The following is an 18,977-nucleotide window of genomic DNA, read 5'->3' as shown; positions in this document are numbered from 1 at the left end:
AGGAGATGGAGAGACGATCGTCTGAGCGTCTCATGTGGTCCACGTGGCTGCAGCGAGCACACAAAGGAACCTGGAAGCTGTGACAATCTGAGGCTGAGAGCGCTCTGATTGGTCGGCTGTGACTTCACAGGAGACGCTCTGTTGAAAAACATCACATGATCTCGTCTGTTTGCAAGAAACGGAACAATATTTGAGCAGAAACACACACAAAAAAAACATTTATTTATTCCACTTTGCAACCAGGAATATGTGAAAACACACAGATTCAGTTCAAACCAGCTGATCAGAATTTAAATTGTGCTCATTGTGATTCTGTTTGTGTGCAGGTGCAGATGTGGATTCTTATAAAATGATCAATTATCTGCTGATAATCTGCTCAACATTAATATAAAGCTTACAAGATGTGTAGCAGACGATCACGAGGACGAAAGAAAAACAAAGAGTGCAGCTGAAATGAAAAACAAAGTCTTCTGAACCGTCACAGATCACATCAGCGGTCACATGGAGCGACTGTTTAACAATATATGTAAAAGAAAATCACAAAAATAATCATTTCTTTGTATTATTATATCACAATCAGGTCACGTCTTTGTCCTGAATAACAAAATGTCACATGTGCTTGAAGCTGATCACAACTGATAACATCGATCTTCAACTTAAAGCGTCGAGCGAGTGAATATTTGTGTTTCACTGATTACAGAACAAGAACACACATTTATAACTTGATGTAACTGGATCATGTTAAGTGTTCTGGTTTTCCCTCTGATGTCCTCCGGCGTCAGTAACAGCTAACAGCGGCTAACGGTACCGAGCTCCGACTGGACCGGACCGAACACGAACCCCAATACGATCTAACCAACTTTCACACTTAATTCGTCGTGTTTAACGAGATCAGCCGGTCGGACAGAGTCGGCTACTTTCACAGCTGTGTGTCCACGGATGCTATCAGCGACGACCACAGGAAACATGTAAACATGTGGAAGCAAATAACCCTCCAAGAAGAACCGCCTGGACCCGGGTCTTTATCCAGAACCACACTGAACGTTACCCTGCTCTATTCTGGGCTGAGACCCGTCCTCCATCTAAGTTTGGTGGAAATTGACCGAGCAGTTTTTGTGTAATCCTGCTGACAAACCAACACACACAGAACCTCCTTAGTGAAGGTAAAAATCAAAGCTAATTTGATGAGTTATCGATTATATAGTCTGATCTTTTGTCTGATGTGATTCTGAACTGAAGACGTCACCTTTTTTGTATTTTCCTGATGATAATCAGCAGATTAATCAATAAAGAAATCAGTCAGCTGTGATCGAGAGCGCTTCGATCCTCGCTCACACAAAGAGTCGAAGCGTTCTGCAGCAGCACGCTGGATGTTTTCCTCTCCTGAAACCTTGAATGGAGGCAGAAGCTGTACTGTACGTTCGTGTGAGGCCACATTAGCATGACATGTACCAACAGCAGCTCTGGGAGGGATTTAGATTGCTGAGAGTAAAACCAGGCTCAGTGAAAACATCTCATGGTTTGTACGGCGCCGTCACACTCGGCTGTTAGCAGCCACGCTCAGCACAGCCACAGGCGCTTCCTTTGTCTCAATGAAAGTGTCACTCGCAACACAAACACCGCTGGAAAAAACCAGCCACTGATCACGTCTCCTGCAGGCGGGAGATTCTTCTTCTCCTTCTTCTTCTTCTGCAAGCTTTTTATTTCATAACACAATGACCCAGATTTTCCAAACGAGGTATCTGCATATTCAGCATGAGGAGAGATTCTGCCTGAACATCATCACACATCAACAAACTACTTCCTCTCCTCATCTGTCCGTCTGAGTGGCAGCAGCCTGACACCAACACCGGCCATCATCTGCACCAGAACCTCAGGGATGAAAACACATCTGTCTGCACCTCCTCTTCTCCTCTTCTTCTTCTCTTCTCTCTCCTCCAACTCGCTGCCATTTCCATAAATTATGGAGGGAGGCTATATTTGGACTGAGTGAAGGGAGCAGGAGAGTCTGGAGACGCTTTGTTCAGCCTGGCTGCTCTGTGCATGCTGATTACTGCTTATTGACAACGTGGGCTCATTAGAACACACAACCATCTGCACGCGCACAGGAGTGTTTAACCCTCTGCTGCGTCCTGGCGTCAGAGCCCGGGGAGCTGAGCACGTGAGAGGCTCCTGAGCATCCCGGACGGACTGACTGGGGATCTGTGGGCAATTAGAGAGCTGATGAGCAAAATAAAATCAAAAAACAACACCTTTTGTTTGCGTTCAGTGCGCGCGCCGACAACAAAAGAGCAGCGCGCGAGGAGCCGATACACCTGCGTCCATTCAGAAACACAAACACACCGCGGAGCGCACGAGACGGAGAGATGGAGGGGGGGGGGTCATTCCTGCACATCCCGGGGACATAAAGGTGGAGATAACACACACACACGCACACACACACACACACACACACTCTTTGTGTTGAAATTACGCGCGCGTGTGTGTGTGTGTGTGTGTGTGTGCCCGCGCGCTCGCCGCCTACCTCCACAATCAGCGTCTTCTCTTCTCCGCAGACGGAAACGACCCAGAACAAAATGGGAAAGTAGCAGGTCTTCCAGCACAATCCCGGGAGCCCCGCTTTCCTCCTCCGCCGCGCTCCTCCACCGCCTCCTCCTCCTCCCGTCGCCATGGCTGAGTCCCCGAGATCCCCCCCTCCGCTGTCCGCCGGTGATGTCCAGGTCCTGCGAGTTTACCGGAGGAAACAGTCCGAGTGCTGCCCGAGCTTCATCCCGTCTGTCTCCGTGTGTGTCTGTGAGTGTGTGTGTGTGTGTTGTCTCTCACTCTCCGGTTCGTCGGTGCAGACGCGCGATTGGTTTCCTACACTTGACGAGCGCCCATTGCGCAGACTCAGTCCGGTTCGGCGGAGCAGCTGGGGAAGCCTGACTACAAGACAGAAAGGCTGCAGGTTGGTCGGTCCGCTCCGGTATCACTGAGGAGGAGAAGGGGGAGGGACGGAGGGAGAGAGACAGAGGAGAGAGAGAGAGAGAGAGAGGGAGGGAGGAGAGGGAGGGAGAGGGAGGAGAGAGAGGGAGAGGGAGAGAGAGAGAGAGGGAGGAGAGAGAGGGAGAGAGAGAGAGGAGAGAGAGAGAGAGAGAGAGGGAGAGGGAGGGAGAGGGAGGAGAGAGAGAGGGAGAGGAGAGGGAGAGAGAGGAGAGAGAGGGAGGGAGAGAGGGAGGAGAGAGAGGGAGAGAGAGACAGGAAAGAGAGAGAGAGAGAGGGGAGAGAGAGAGAGGGGAGAGAGAGAGGGAGGTGAGGGAGGTGATGGAGGTGATGGATGTTGTTGCAGTAGCGCGGTGTGGACACAGGGAGCGCTGCAGCTGCAGACTCTGGATCAGCTGAAGACTGAGCAGCAGATGCATGTCAGTTAAAGGAGCAGTCTGTAGTTTTAATGACTCTTCATTCACTGAATCAAAAACCTCTCTTTGTTTTCATGATTTTAAAAAGCACGAGTTGACTTTTATTTTGAAGGAGACGTCTCACAGGAAATGCAAAATGTTCAGTTCTGCCGTCATTCATCAAAAAGGGGTCTGCAGAGCAAACCAGCGGGTCATTTTAAAGGAGCAGTCTGTAGTTTTAAGGAACACATTTAATCAGATGACAAAGCTCCTCATTGGCTGATTGATTTCTGCCTGAACAAACTAAATAAACAAACTCTTTTTGTTTTCATGACTGAATGAACTTCAGGCGTTCACAACCACAGCATGACACATCTGTCTGAGATCTCCACGGCGACAGCTGTGAGCTGCATCACTTCATATCAGCTAATGAATTCACTGACGGCGGGTTTGACTCATTTGTACGTGTCCTAATTTAAACATCAGACCTATTTACACCTTCATATGTGCTAATCATGTGAACACAGTGTGAACAGAGACTCATCGTTCGTACGAATCACACCGTGTGTTCTGTAAATCAGGGCAGCGATTCCTGTCGAGGGATCAAATCTACAGTTTCAGACGTGTTGAATCAGAAGTGTCGCTGTTCACGTCACTCCCAGACAGTTTTCTTTGTCTCGGTTCCACCTGCGATTAAATTATGAATGAGTGAGTTATGATTCATAATGCATTTGACCTCAGGTGTCCTCAGGTGTCCTCAGGTGTCCCTCTGAGCTCCATGTTACAGTGATCCACACTGCGCTGGACGGGGAGAGATGTCACCTTCACAGTTCTGTTTTCCATGTCTGAACGATGCAGTGGTGAAATGAAACAAGATACAAACAGAAGCGAAGAAAGAAAGACGATCGCAGGAGGGAACAAGTAGATTTTCTGTAACTTATATTCTCCTGTTTTATTTGTTTTATCCTTTTTTATTTCATTTCCCTGTATTCATATCGGTCCTTTCACATTGTCTTGTGTTCCTTTCATCTTGTCTTCCTGGTTGTTGTTCTTGTTGTCACTAAAAGGTTTCAGATAAATAAATGTGACTTCTTTGAGCTAAATGTCACGAGAGGAAAGTGTCTGTAGACTCTCATCATCACGTCATGGCTCCTGTTCTTCTAAAAGCTTGTTTGTAAAATTCTTTATAACTAATCTTAGTTTAGCATGTTAGCATGCTAACATTTTATATTCGACACCAAACACAAAGTTTCTCGGAGGCTAAAGGATGAATGTCATCAGCTCTGCAGGAATCTGGACACAAACTAAAGTGTTGGACTTACTGACATGAATGTTTGGACCTGATGTGAATTCACAACAGTTTTTACTCACAACCATCCCGACCTCGTGAGAAACGTCAGTGTGTGCAGACAGTCATCTGCTGTGTGTCAGTTCAGGGTCTGCATCCTCTGAAGGACTCGGCCTTCGTGGTCTTTGAAGGCGAGTCCTTCAGAGAGACCTCGTTAACCTCGTCAGCCGTTGTTAAATGTGACGGTCTAGCCTTTGGAGCATTTCCTGGTTGCATCAAACAGATGTTTTACCCTTACGTCACGATTTCTGCCGCCCAGGCCCACGAAAGTGACGATCTACACCACGTGATGTCGCCATTTTCTCTCTTTCTTTCTTCTTTTTGGGGCGCGCAAAGAATCTCAGGATATGTGAGGCCATGAAGGATCGTAGCGGTGCATCCTCCAGAAACAGGAGAAGAAGGAGCATCTGGAGACTGGGACAGACTTCAAATGCTCTGAAGGACGCAGACCCTGAATTTCGACTCAGCAATCCACTGAGCTGCTAACGAGGCTGAAGACTCCAGAAGAGGACGAGAAGAAGATGTCATGAGGTCGTTGTGAAGCTTTGTGTTGGCGTTACTATCAGCAGCATGTAATCACACTGCAGATAAATAAAGACAAAGAGCGGAGGAGGCGCAGACTGAGAGGATTTGGTCTCCAACACCTCCTCTTCTCTCACCTTCATCTTCCTCCCACTCATCTCCCTCCTTTACTTTCACACTGGAGTATCTCACCTCGTGTTGTCCAGCTCGCTCTCTCTTCTTCACTGCAACACATGTGAACATCAGCGCCGGCCTTCCATCAGCTGACGGGTCACATGACCTGAGCCGGACCATAAATGACCAACATGACTAAAATAATATGATAATCTTTTCTCGTTGTAACAACAGCTGAATTTATGTTGTTATACCCTGAAACATTCTCCTCATTTCTAACAATCTGTCCTGGAAGTGAGACGCCCTCCTGAAGTTTCTGTCATTTATTTCACATATTTATTTTTCATCTTCTGCAGATTATCAGCATCAGAATTAGCATCTAATGATAGAAGGTGTTTTATCCTGAACAGATTCAGAAGCCCTCTGAGGCTGAGTGAAGTACAAATACTTAGTTACTCTACTGTTTCATGTATTTATACTCTACTCTGAGTATCTGTGTGACTTCTCCTCTCTACATGTGAACTTTCTCCTCCTCACAGCTTCAGAACAGCCTCATTACTTTAGTTTGATGCATCTGAGGTGAATTCTGGATTATTGTTATTTCCCAGCATCAGCAGACTGATGTGGACCAATCAGACGCAGCGAGACGAGACAAAGACGTAAAAGCCGTAAGAAGGCGTAAACAGACAGAGAGGGAGACTGGAATGTGGAGAAAAGGCGTGTTAGTGTCTCGTATCTGCAGAGAGTTTCTGATTTTCTCTCTTTGTTGCTGCTCGGGACACTTTACCAACCCAACATGTGTCTATTTGACGTCCTGGGAATGAGACTCAACAATCAACTGTCTTTGTGGTGCGTTCAGGAACAGCTGGGACAAATCCTACTGATTCTACCTTTAACTTTAATAGTCTTTGAATTCTATTGATATGACGTGAGCTTCAGTTAGCTTTGAGCACAAATGTCCTTCAGAGGGAGACTTTTTACTCTGATACTCTGAGTACATGTCAGAGCCTGTAATCTATTACTTTACTGGAGTAAACAGGCTGAGTCAGTACTTCTACTTTTACACACGTATCTGAACTTCTACTGGAGGAAACAGTGTGAGGACTTTTGTCTCCTCTGCTGATTTTTGCTTAAGAAATAAAATCAAAAACAGACAAAAACTGGGTCGTCTTCACCAACAGGTGCACATAACTTGTCTCTTCTTCAGGACAGACATTAAACTGTAGTCCTTACCCACAATCCTCTCTGTTCAACAGTGTGTGAATAAACACCATCTGAGGAGAGCAGGGAGCCAACAGCCTCACATCTCCATCTTCTTATAACATCTCTTATGAATCCGGCTGTTCCTACGCTCTTCTCCGGCCTCCTCATCCCTCCTCTTCCTCTCATTCTCACCTCGGCTCGTCAGCTGTTTACCTTCACGCCGCTTCATTCCCGCTCTGCGTCCGTCTTCATCCGTCGGCTCAGTAAAAGCTTCTCACACTTTTCTTAACGTCTCTGTTTTTCCTCACCGTCTTGTTTTTACAAATCATTATTTTCCTCTCAAACCTTTTTTCTCCTCTCTCTGTTAGTCCTCGTCCTCCTCGTCAATCATTCCTCATTTCTCTCTCTCGTCTCTAGTTTGCTTCCAGACAGACAGATTCAATTCAAGCCAGTTCACACCTCCTTCTCCCTCCTGTTCAGTGATAACAGCTTCTAATTTCTGGGTTGTGACCCATTTTTCCAGCAGCTGACATGTTCTGTTCTGGTCCAGAACTGAGACTCCTTCTGTTCTCCAGCTCTTCAGTGTCAGTTCAGTGACATTGAACAACACTCAGGATGTGATGCAACAAGCCCGTCAAGCGAGCAGAGTACCTATAATCAGCATTTCTTAGAATAATAATGTACAAGATTAACATTTTGAAAACAGGATGTCAACGTGACACGGCCGCTCGTATAAACCTCAGAAGAACCATCAGCTGAATCTGCAGCTCTAGATGGATTTCAGAGCTGCATATTTCAGAGTTTCAGACATTTGTTGACCTGTTCGCTCTCAGCGCTCGCTCTGCACACTACCTGCTCAGCACCAACGACAGCCGACAGACAGTAGGAGACAAGCGTTTAGCAGCTAAAGAGACTAAAAACAAAGATTTCAAACTGTAGATTTATGATAGAACAAGGTAGTGAATGCAACGTTGCTAACTCTTTAGTCCAATGAGAGCCCTGCGTGTACCCCTGGAGGTTTACTTCCTGGTTACGTGTGAGGAAACTAAAAAAGACGGAAGGGTCACGACATCATTGAATGCTTCAGGAACAAACTGTGGTGTCAGCTGTATTAAACCCAACACATATATATACGTTATTCCACTTCTGATAAAGAAATGTCTCCAGAAAAAGGAAAGGCTCCTGTTGGCGCTGCTGCTCCTGGTGTAAGTGACAGTCGGACAGTTTAAAGATTTAATTAATTGGATTCATCAGGAGACACAAACAGGACTGATCATGTTTCTCTAACTGCTGGATGTAGAGTTCAAATTCAGCTTGATGACGTCTCAGCGTCCAACATTGTTTCTGCTGCCACCAAGTGGTGAAAAGATGAGTTACTGCAGGTTCAACCATCACAATTAAAAACCTCATCTCACCCCTGACTCTAAAACTGGACCTTAAAACCTGAACCTGAATGTCCTCACTTTGTAAAGACGTCCTCAACAAACACAGGTCCTCACAAAGATACACACACAAGCACAAGTACACTGCCTTTAACCAGGTGTGTGTGTGTGTGTGTGTGTGTGTGTGTGAGAGAGGACTAATGGTCTCTATGGCGTCAGCAGCGGGGGCTCTGCTTCTAATAAAAGAATGTGATTACTCACAGCCAATCACACGTCAGAATGAATCCCTCGCTCACCTGCCTCATCCAATCAGGTGGTGAATGTGCGGCTCATTAAAGGACAGACAGGCCAGTAAATGAGGACGAATCACTGCTGTCGTCTGCCCGGTGTCCTCCTGGCTCGTTACTGTGAAAGGTCAGAGTGTGTGTGTGTGTGTGTGTGTGTGTGTGTGTGTGTGTGTGTGTGATAAAAAAACAGTGAATTACAGAAACATTGTAAATACTGCTGCCTTCAAGTTCAACCAAACATTTCTACATTACAATTAATACTAGTTGAATGACTGAACCTGTCTCTCCAGTGCAGATCCCAGAGGAAGGTATTTAATTAGGTAACGTGGAGGTGTATGTAGTAAACACACCTGGAGGCACCATGAAAAACTCTGCTATCTGTAGACTCAAATCATTTCAACATATGCAGACAGATTGACTCCAGCTGTTAGTCGGCACTGAACTAAATCTGCTGTCTGCAGGAAATGGAAGAAGAAGAAGAAGAAGAAGAAGGAGAAAGACAAAGAAAACAATATAAAACCTACATTTTAAATCAATGATTCAGCGAAATACATGATTCACCCAAGAAGGAAAAAATGACACAGGAAAAAGCATAAGCATAAAATAGAAAAGTAATGATTATACATTCGTTGTCCCGCAGCCCGCAGCAGGTTCTGGTCACATAACGTAGACGGTCACAACGCATTTCTAAAAACTTGTTCTTGAAGAATTTGTTCATAAACTTTTTATTGCTGCAGTTCAGCTGCTGAACTCTGCCGAGGCCTGTGAGTGAATGTTTACACCACAAGATGGCAGCGCTGTGATGTCATCGACTGAGAGGAAACCTGTTCACAACCAGGCTGTTTAACACTTCTCTCACAGAAAGTTAGAAGTAGATCAAATATAAATTTAGTAAGAGGATGAGACTCAACAATCAGCTGTCTTTGTGGTGCGTTCAGGAACAGCTGGGACAAATCCTACTGATTCTACCTTTAACTTTAATAGTCTATGAATTCTATTAATATGACGTGAGCTTCAGTTAGCTTTGAGCACAAATGTCCTTCAGAGGGAGACTTTTTACTCTGATACTCTGAGTACATGTCAGAGCCTGTAATCTATTACTTTACTGGAGTAAACAAGCTGAATCAGTACTTCTACTTTTACCAGAGTCTGTTTTTACACAGTATATGAACTTCTACTGGAAGAGAGACTGTTTGGACTTTTATCACCTCTGGTAACATTTTAATTAACTTCTCTCTAAATGAATGAAGAATACACAACAGTGTTACTTATTAATGTCTCTGTGTGAAAAGGGCGAGTGACAGCTACAGCATCTACCACAGTAGAACCACCACAGCACTCGGTAGCTTTTAATTTGGTACTTCCAATGACAATCAGTGTGAATTTGCATATTAGCTTAATATTTGGTTTCACCTGTGACATTTAGATTTAAAATGTATATTTATATTGAACATTTATATTTAACATTTATATTTAACATTTAGCATTTATATTTAACATTTAGCATTTATATTTAACATTTACATTTAGATTTAGATTTAACATTTAGATTCAACATTTAACATCTAGATTTAGATTCAACATTTAACATTTAGATTTAAATGTATGAGTTTCAAATTTAACATTTAGATTTAACATTTACATTTAGATTTAACATTTAGATTTAACATTTAACATTTACATTTAGATTTAACATTTAGATTGAACATTTAACATTTACATTTAGATTTAACATTTAGATTTAACATTTAGATTTAACATTTAGATTTAGATTTAACATTTAGATTGAACATTGACGTTATATTTTTACAAAAGAAGTAAATATCACAAAGTTCACACATTTTGCTGTAAATCTGGTCAAAAGTAACATTTTAAAATTCACATATGTTTTTTAAACGTGGTTTGTTGCTAAATGTGGTGAGAAGTTGTTTATTTTAGCAATCAGTACTTCTACTTTTACCAAAGTCTGTTTGTACACAAGTATCTTCTTGTGGAAGAAACTACTGGAAGAAACAATGTGAGGACTGTTGATCAAATCACCTTTATCTACTATACAGTCCTTGAATCACAGTTAATCAGGGAGTACTCATTCAACAATCGAGTCATTCATGATTAATTCCTCCCTCGTTCCTCATTACTTATTCATATTTTTGTGCATCTTATTGTAAAGTGTTACCGAGATTATTAACTCATCTGCTGAAGGCGGAAAGATTCTCTGAGCTCACATTTAATCTCAGCTGAACTTTGAGATGATTTTGTGACATCAAGTCCTGCAAAACACACCAACAATGGACTTTACAGTGAAAAAGGAGACATCTCGTCTACAGTAGTCGAACTTTGATTCAGTTCTTGTGACGAATCTTGTGCCGCGTCCACACACCACATTTCATGCCAATATGATCTTTATAGCAGAAGTTATGCAACCAAAAAACACCAGAAGTCACAGGGTTAGATTGAGGAGATTGAGTTGATGTCATTTTAGAGAGGCAACTGGGGAAAAAAGACATATTCATAAAATTATATTCAAATTAGTGTATTTTATTTGTCTTGAAACATGTAACAAGTGAGCAGTGTGTCTGCATCAGAAGAACATCATCATTAGATAACAATCACAACAAACATCTCTGTGAATGAAGCTGCATGTTTAAATCGGCCGAAGTTCTCCTTTAAAGCCAGAACCAACCAACCAATCAGGTCTCTGCAAAGTTGGAGGTGTATTTGTTGACTTTTCCCAATCACAGTGTGTCGAAGGTCTTGCAATTGTATAACACGTATAAACATGTTTAGTCTTTTGGGCTTGGTTAGTTTGGTCCAGAATAGCATGAGAGCCACCTCAGTTCTGTATCCCCTGTCATCAGACTGACCTCCGTCTTCTTGGAGGCCTTGTTGTTCTGTCCCAGTCCGGCCAGAGTCGGCAGACCGCCAGCACCACGCTGTAATGGATGTAATGCACATTCAGCCCTATTGGCTGGCTGCGTCCCTCATCAGCTGACTGTTTGACTGACTGCTCACTGATGATTAATTTCTCCCTCGCTCCTCATTACTTACTCACATTTTTGTGCATCTTATTGTAAAGTGTTACCAATCTTAATAATTCATCTGCTGAAGATGGAAAGATTCTCTGAGCTCACATTTAATCTCAGCTGAACTTTAAGATGGTTTTGTGACATCAAGTCCTGCAAAACACACCAACAGTTGACTTTACAGTTAAAAAAGAGACATCTCGTCTTCAGCAGTTGAACTTTGATTCAGTTCTTGCGATGAATCTTGTGCCATGTTGGCAGTCAACATTCAAATAACCCCGCCGACCACGTTCAGATCTGTACGTGTCATCACACAAACATTAAGGAGACGGGTTTCCAGCTGCGTTTGTGGAGACAAAAACAGGTATTTTAAGCCAAAACATGAACTTTTCCGAACTCTAGCCAAGTGGTTGTTGTGTAGCAGAAGCACAGCGTTGTGTCAACATAACATTTCACATTAAACCTAAATCAATGTTTAAATCAGAGACATGAATTATGAACATTTAATCTCGTGATTGAGTCAGAGATTTTAAGAAGAGATCAACAAAACATTTAGATCAGAAATCTTCTCACTTAACCATAAAAAGAGGTTGATGGCAGAGTGAATGAACCACGTTGGTTAATTAGAGAGTTAAGGTTGTTCCTTATATTTAAAAAATGACTCTTCAACTCTGAGTCAAATTTTGAGAAAACAAGTTTCCTAAAACTCTCATTTACTGAATCACAGGGACCAGATTGATACAACACGTCACATCTCTCGCTTCCAACAAAACAGTATGCACCATATAAATAAGTCAAAAAATATATCCTAGGATAGGTGCTGTGACTCTTGTACTTCTTCAGCAAAACATCCAGGTTCTGCAGATACCAATTGATGGCAGTGTTGATCGCAGTAACATAGTCTGAGCTACGTCTGCCGGCCTGAATGTTCAGACGGGCCTCATGGATCAACATCTGGAGGTGGAAGGAGGCTCCATTGATCCAGATTTTGAAGCCTCAGGTGCTCATCTGTCCATCATGCAGCAGGGAGTTTCTCAGGATGGTCAGGTGGTTGCTCAGCTGTGCTTCTAGTCTCCGTAGTTCCTCCCGTAATCGTTGCTCATTTCTCATGTCGGTTTGATGGCGCTTCACGTATTCTGACATTGTGTCCCGGACAGCTTAACATTTCTCCTCACCAAACACACGTCTCAGCAGGCTGTATGTATCCTCAGTCAGTCCAGCGGTGCTCTTCATAACGATCTCCAAGACCATAGAAATCACCAATGCTCCAAGTCCAACAGCATTTGGGATCGATTTCAATGAAGACAACCCTGATCCCAACCTGCCGATGAAGCCTGGAGCGCTGTTGATCAGCTCATTAGAGTAGGTCTGCAACACAGCGTTTGAGTTGATGCCAGAATATTTCAGCAGAGACTCGTCTATGCCGATATCTGGTAGGAGGCAGGGGTTCCAGAGAGCAACGTGATAATAATCACGAGCAAACTGGTCGTAGCCTCCCTGTGAGTGTCCAGAGCCCATGTTTCTCAAGCTGATCTGTGAGGCTCAAAGTGTGTTTGTACCAGCAGACTGAACACCAGGCAGTTCAGACTGTATGACCATAAAGTCCAACCAGCTCCCTCATTTAAAGCCAGAACCAACCAACCAGGTCTCTGCAAAGTTCGAGGTGTGTTTGTTGACTTTTCTCAATCAGTGTGTCGAAGGTCTTTGAATTGTACAACATTTATCAACATGTTTAGTCGTTTGAGCTTGGTTAATTTGGCCAAGAATAGCATGAGGACCACCTCAGTTCTGTATCCCCTGTCATCAGACTGACCTCTGACTCCTTGGAGGCCTTGTTGTTTTGTCCTGGTCCGGCCAGAGTCGTCAGACCACCAGCACCATGGTGATGAGAATGGGATGTAAGGCACATTCAGCCCTATTGGCTGGCTGCGACCCTCATCAGCTGACTGTTTTTACAGGAAACACAAGTGTGCCAAAACAAATAGCAACTAGATGTTTCATGAACGCCCCATGAAACCCAAGCTCAACTGTCTTTGTGGTGCGTTCAGGAACAGCTGGGACAAATCCTACTGATTCCACCTTTAAATTTAATAGTCGTTGAATTCTAATAATATGACATAAGCTTCAGTTAGCTTGACTTTATGGACAATGGACTTTACAGTGAAAAAAGGAGAAATCTCGTCTATAGTAGTTGAACTTTAATTCAGTTCTTGTGTTGAATCTTGTGCCGCGTCCACACACCACATTTCATGCCAATATGATCTTTATAGCAGAAGTTATACAACCAAAAAACACCAGAAGTCACAGGGTCGGATTGAAGAGATGGCGTTGATGTAATTTTAACGAAGCAACTGGGGGAAAAAAAGACAGTGATAACATAATATTCAAATAAGTGTATTTCATTTGTCTTGAAACATGTCATGTAACAAGAGAGCAGTGTGTCTGCATCAGAAGAACATCACCATTAGATAACAATCACAACAAACATCTCTGTGCAGCAGAATCAAGTTTATTACTTCATTCATTCACCATAATGAAATGTTGGCAGTCAACATTCCAACAACGTTCAGATCTGTACGTGTCACCACACAAACATTCAGGAGACGGGTTTCCAGCTGCGTTTGTGGAGACAAAAACAGGCATTTTAAGCCAAAACATGAACTTTTTCTAACTCTAACCAAGTGGTTGTTGTGTAGCAGAAGCACAGTGTTGTGTCAACATGACATTTCACATTAAACCTAAATCAATGTTTAATGCAGAGACATGAATTATGAACATTTATTTTCAGAGATTTTAAGAACAGATCAAAAAACATGTCGATCAGAAATCTTCTCTCTTAAACTTATAAAGAGGTTGATGGCACAGTGTATGAACCATGTTGGTTGATTAGAGAGGTGAGGTTGTTCCTGATATTTGAAAAATGACTCTGAAACTCTGAGTCAAATTTGGAGTAAAGAAGTTTCCAAAAACCCTTATTTATTTTTTCACAGGGACGAGAATTATACCTCGTTTCACATTTCTCACCCTTCATTACACAGAATGCATTGACCTCTGGATAAACAAACCAATGTAATTTTGGATAGGTGTTGTGACTCTTGTACTTCTCCAGCAAAACATCCAGGTTCTGCAGATACAAACTGATGGCAGCGTTGATCGCAGTAACATAGTCTGATCTACGTCTGCCGGCCTGAATGTTCAGTCGAGCCTCATGGATCAACATCTGGAGGTGGAAGGAGGCTCCATTGATCCAGATTTTGAAGCCCCGGGTGCTCATCTGTCCGTCATGCAGCAGGGAGTTTCTCAGGATGGTCAGGTGGTTGCTCAGCTGTGCTTCTAGTCTCCGTAGTTCCTCCCGTAATCGTTGCTCATTGCTCATGAAGGTGTGATGGCGCTTCACATACTCTGACATTGTGTCCCGGACAGCGTAACGTTTCTCCTCACCAAACACACGTCTCAGCAGGCTGTATGTATCCTTAGTCGGTCCGGCGGTGCTCTTCACGGCGATCTCCAAGATCATAGAAATCACCAATGCTCCAAGTCCAACAGCATTTGGGATTGAAGTCATCGGACCCAACCCTGATCCCAACCTGTCGATGAAGCCTGGAACTCTGTTGATCAGATCATTAGAGTAGGTCCGCAGCAAAACGTTTGAGTCGATGCCAGAATATTTCAGCAGAGACTCGTCCATGCCGATATCTGGTAAGAGGCAGGGCCGCCTTAGAGCAAATTCATAATTCTCACGAGCAAAGCGGTCGTAGTCTTCTTGTGAGTATCCAGAGCCCATGTTTCTCAAGCTGATGAAAGTGTGTTTGTACCAGCAGACTGAACACCAGGCAGCTCAGAATGTATGAACATAAAGTCCAACCAGCTCCCTCATTTAAAGCCAGAACCAACCAACCAGGTCTCTGCAAAGTTGGAGGTGTGTTTGTTGACTTTTCTTAGTCCAAATGTGTTGAAGGTCTTGGAATTGTACAACGTGTATTAAAATGTTATGTTGTTTGGGCTTGGTTATTTTGGCCAAGAATAGCATGAGAACCACCTCAGTACTGTATCCACTGTCATCAGACTGACCTCCATCTTCCTTCTTTTTTTGAGGCATAGATACCTTTATTTGACAGTGGTTAGACAGGAAAGGGGAGAGAGAGGGGTGTGACATGCAGTAAAGGTCCTCTGGCTGGATTCAAACCAGGGTCCACTGCGTACGTAGCATGCGCTCTAACCACTTGACTACCTGCGCAGCCCTGGCCTCCGTTTTCTTGGAGTCTGGCCAGAGTCGGCAGACTGCCAGCACAATGATGAGGGAATCGGGATGTAATGCACATTCAGCCCTATTGGTTGGCTGCATCCCTCCCAACATGGTGTCTTCTTTGTAACAGATGATACATAGCTAGCCATTTTGTATTCCTTTCCTTTTTGAAAGGGTTTTTTATTGGGCTTTTAAACAGCAGCCAATTCTGTGGGAGGCATTTTTTTATTTAATTTTCAAATATCTTTATTTGTTTTTTTCAGACACATACATGTGCATGTTGATCACAAAGTGAACAGTAGATCAGTGTGGGTGGGGCAGCATCCCTCAATCTAAGCAGAATTGGGCATCTGACCAGAAGCAAGGCAAAAGCAACCATATGTTGCTTACTAAGTGTCAGTTTTGGGTCACCACTAGCGGCAATGCCATATAGAGCTAGAGTGGGGCTAGGGGCGAAATCCCTGCCCAATATTTTAGATAAGGTATTGAAAACATTGTTCCAGAATATTTGTGTTTTGGGGCACAGCCAATACATGTGGAAGAGGGTACCATCGTTAATTATTATTGCATTTGTCACAGATTGGACTTAAACTAGGGTAAAAACTAGACGGCTTAGTCTTAGACATGTGAGCACGGTGGACAATTTTGAACTGACAGTGTCTTGCAAAGACTGACGTTTTGTTTATTGCCCGTAATATAGAGTACCACTGGTCATCAGACAAGGGTCCCAGATCCTGTTCCCAGGCCAATCTAATCACATCCAGGGACGCGCGCGACAATATTGATATTGTGGGCGGCCACTTTTAATTTCTTCAAAAGCTCATTTCCTGTTTGCAATTTTTTCCAGGGTGCTTTAGGGTCACCCAAAGAGTATATGTACCAAATTTTATGCTTATATGAGGTTTTTGGTGGGTTTTGAATTAGCTGTCTATTGTATGGATGGTCATATTGAATTTCTTTAAAAACTCACTTCCTGTTCACAATTTTTGGGATTTATTTTCCAGGATGCTTGAGGGTCACTTAAAGACTATATATACCAGATTTCATGTTTTCATGAGGTTGTTTTGGTGGTTTTTGAATCAGCTGCCAAATGCATGGGCAGCCATTTTGAATTTCTTAAAAAAACTCACTTCCTGTTTGACATTTTTTTGGGCACCCCTTCTGGGATATCTTAGGATCACCCAAGGAACATCTATACCAAATTTTACGCTTTTATCCACCGTGTAAAGTTTTTCCATATAATCCCCACTACTAGAACAAAGACTGAATGCACAGACACGCTAACGAGGGGATCAGGAACAGGTGAGGAGAGTGAGGAGGGAGGAGAACAGGTGAGGTAACGAAGGGAAACACAGAGGGAAAAACAGAGGAGAACTGGAAAGACAGAAGAGACACTAAAGGGCATAAAGTCAAAATAAAAACAGAAAATATAACAAAAAGACATTTAAACAGCTTTTAAATCACTGAGCCAAGAACACAGCAAGCAAACAATCTGTGTGGTGTGAATTCAGTAAATATTAATATTCACCCTTAGATCCAAATAAATTATCTTATTGATAAATAAGAAAATGAAGTAGCGCAAACAGAAACAGAGCCCCGACAAACATTTTTAAAGAACTGATGAAACATTTGCCCTTAATTTTAAATACAACAATTGAAGATTCGACCAAATTAAAACAATTTTTGCAGCTCCGGCCAAAAGTAGAAAGCAACCTGATGGTGGATGACACTGACCTGAGTCCTTCATATTTGTCGACCACCATCTCAAAGAGTCAGTGTGCGCCAAGATGGGAAACCCAAAGTGTCAGTTATTTAACTTTAACCATTTTTTGAGACGCTTCAAATATAATTTTCAACCAATTCGTAGCCATTTTGCAAATTTGAAAAAAGAAAAAAAAACCCAATTAGGGTGAGTTCATTGAATGTGGGACACCTGAGCTCTTTGTTAAACCAATGAACCACAAGCTGTGATGTCATATTATCAACATCACATGACTTTTCCAAAATGTCTATTTAAATATTAGCACAGCGACCTTTAAAATGGAAGCTCTCCGTGTGACACAGTCGTCGTCTAATCATTAATAACATATAAAGTATGTTAGACGTGTTTCATTATTCCGGATGTTTTAACTTCTGACTGCTGGATGCAAAATCAGAGTCGGTAGCATGAAAGAGGCTCTGTGTGGTTTTAGAGAAGAAATTCAAACTCAGGATTTTAACATTTACATCAATGAATAAACAAGTTGTTCTCAGAGGAAAATAAGATCCCAGAACACTGTTTGAAGCTAGAAAGGTGGCAGGGTCCGCCACATATAAACACAGTAAAACAGTATAAAGTGTGCTGTCTGTTTGTTTATCAGTTAATGAAGATCTTTCTCAGCTCATTAACATTTCTTCACCTAAACTACAGACTGCTCCTTTAAGTTTGTAAGTCTCACTGATGTATTTGGACTCTTTCAGCAGTTCTGCTCTCTGAAACAGTCTCAGAACCAGCAGGTGGCAGCGTTTCCTCTGTCGTCCTCCACCTTCACAGCTCCGTGTTCACTTACTGCTCGACTCGCAGTGATTCAGCCGGGTGTGTCTCTGTTCTTCAGCGCTCGGCGATGAAGCAGATCTATGACGAGTCCAACAGCACACAGCGAGAAGGACTAAAGCAAACAGGCCCGTTCTGGAAACACACACAGTCCAAACACACACACACAGCCGTGTTTGTTTGCACTGATTTCTAAATCTCTGGGTTTCTCTCCCTCGCTCGGTGGACTTCAGTGTCGCCACCTCGTCGTTAACTGGACAGAAAACTAATCAGTAGGATTATTCAGAAAACTAGAAATTAGTGAGAAGCAAGAAAAGAAAGAATTTCTGTTAGTTTAACTTCACTGAACTTTTAACTAGTTATAAAACGGTCTAAATGTAACACTGATGTCTCAAACTGTATCATTATAGTTGCTCTTAAAGGTGCAGTATGTAAAAATTGGCCATGCAAACTGCCGCCTTTAGCTAGTTAGCTCAACTAGCCGTGCAGTTAGCAGCCCTTTTAAATAAAAAAAAGTACGGGGAGCTGCATTGTTGGTCCTGTTTATGTTCGGAGTTTGATTATTTAGCTTGTTTAAAAAAAAAAAACTTTCTCTGCTCATTAACATTTCTTCACCTAAACTACAGACTGCTCCTTTAAAGAGCTGTTTTTTTTTTCAGACTTCCTGAAAGAAATACATTTTTGTCCGACCAGAAAGAGCCGCTACATTCTCACCACATCCACCAGACTCCATTTACAAAAACAGTAATTTTACTGTCGTGAAACACTTCGTTAAAAATGTCTGTTTCATACTTTGACTTTCTGAACAATCTCTAACTCTGGTTTGGAAGAAATAAACTCTTGAATCAGCACATCAGACGTGTAAACATCGAGATGATTTCTCCGACTCTGTAAACGGAGTCTCAGGTGATTTGGTGGATTTTTCTGGTTAAATAAAAAAAA

The 18,977-nt window shown here is 42.8% G+C and overlaps 1 protein-coding gene and 1 pseudogene across 1 annotated transcript in view; both read right to left on the bottom strand.

The window, feature by feature from the left end:
* The window catches only part of mmp24 (matrix metallopeptidase 24), a 59,048-nt gene extending 56,050 nt beyond the window's left edge, over positions 1-2,998 (bottom strand). Inside the window, exon 1 of the mRNA XM_030421302.1 lies at positions 2,525-2,998. Coding sequence (XP_030277162.1) covers positions 2,525-2,671 — 147 coding nt within the window. The 5' untranslated portion in view covers positions 2,672-2,998. The remainder of the gene's footprint in view (positions 1-2,524) is intronic.
* The window catches only part of LOC115582773 (uncharacterized), a 484,111-nt pseudogene that overhangs the window by 311,613 nt on the left and 153,521 nt on the right, over positions 1-18,977 (bottom strand).

This window comes from Sparus aurata, chromosome 6 (assembly GCF_900880675.1).
Source record: "Sparus aurata chromosome 6, fSpaAur1.1, whole genome shotgun sequence".
Taxonomy (NCBI): Eukaryota; Metazoa; Chordata; class Actinopteri; order Spariformes; family Sparidae; genus Sparus; species Sparus aurata.
This window is presented reverse-complemented; position numbering and strand designations above follow the sequence as displayed.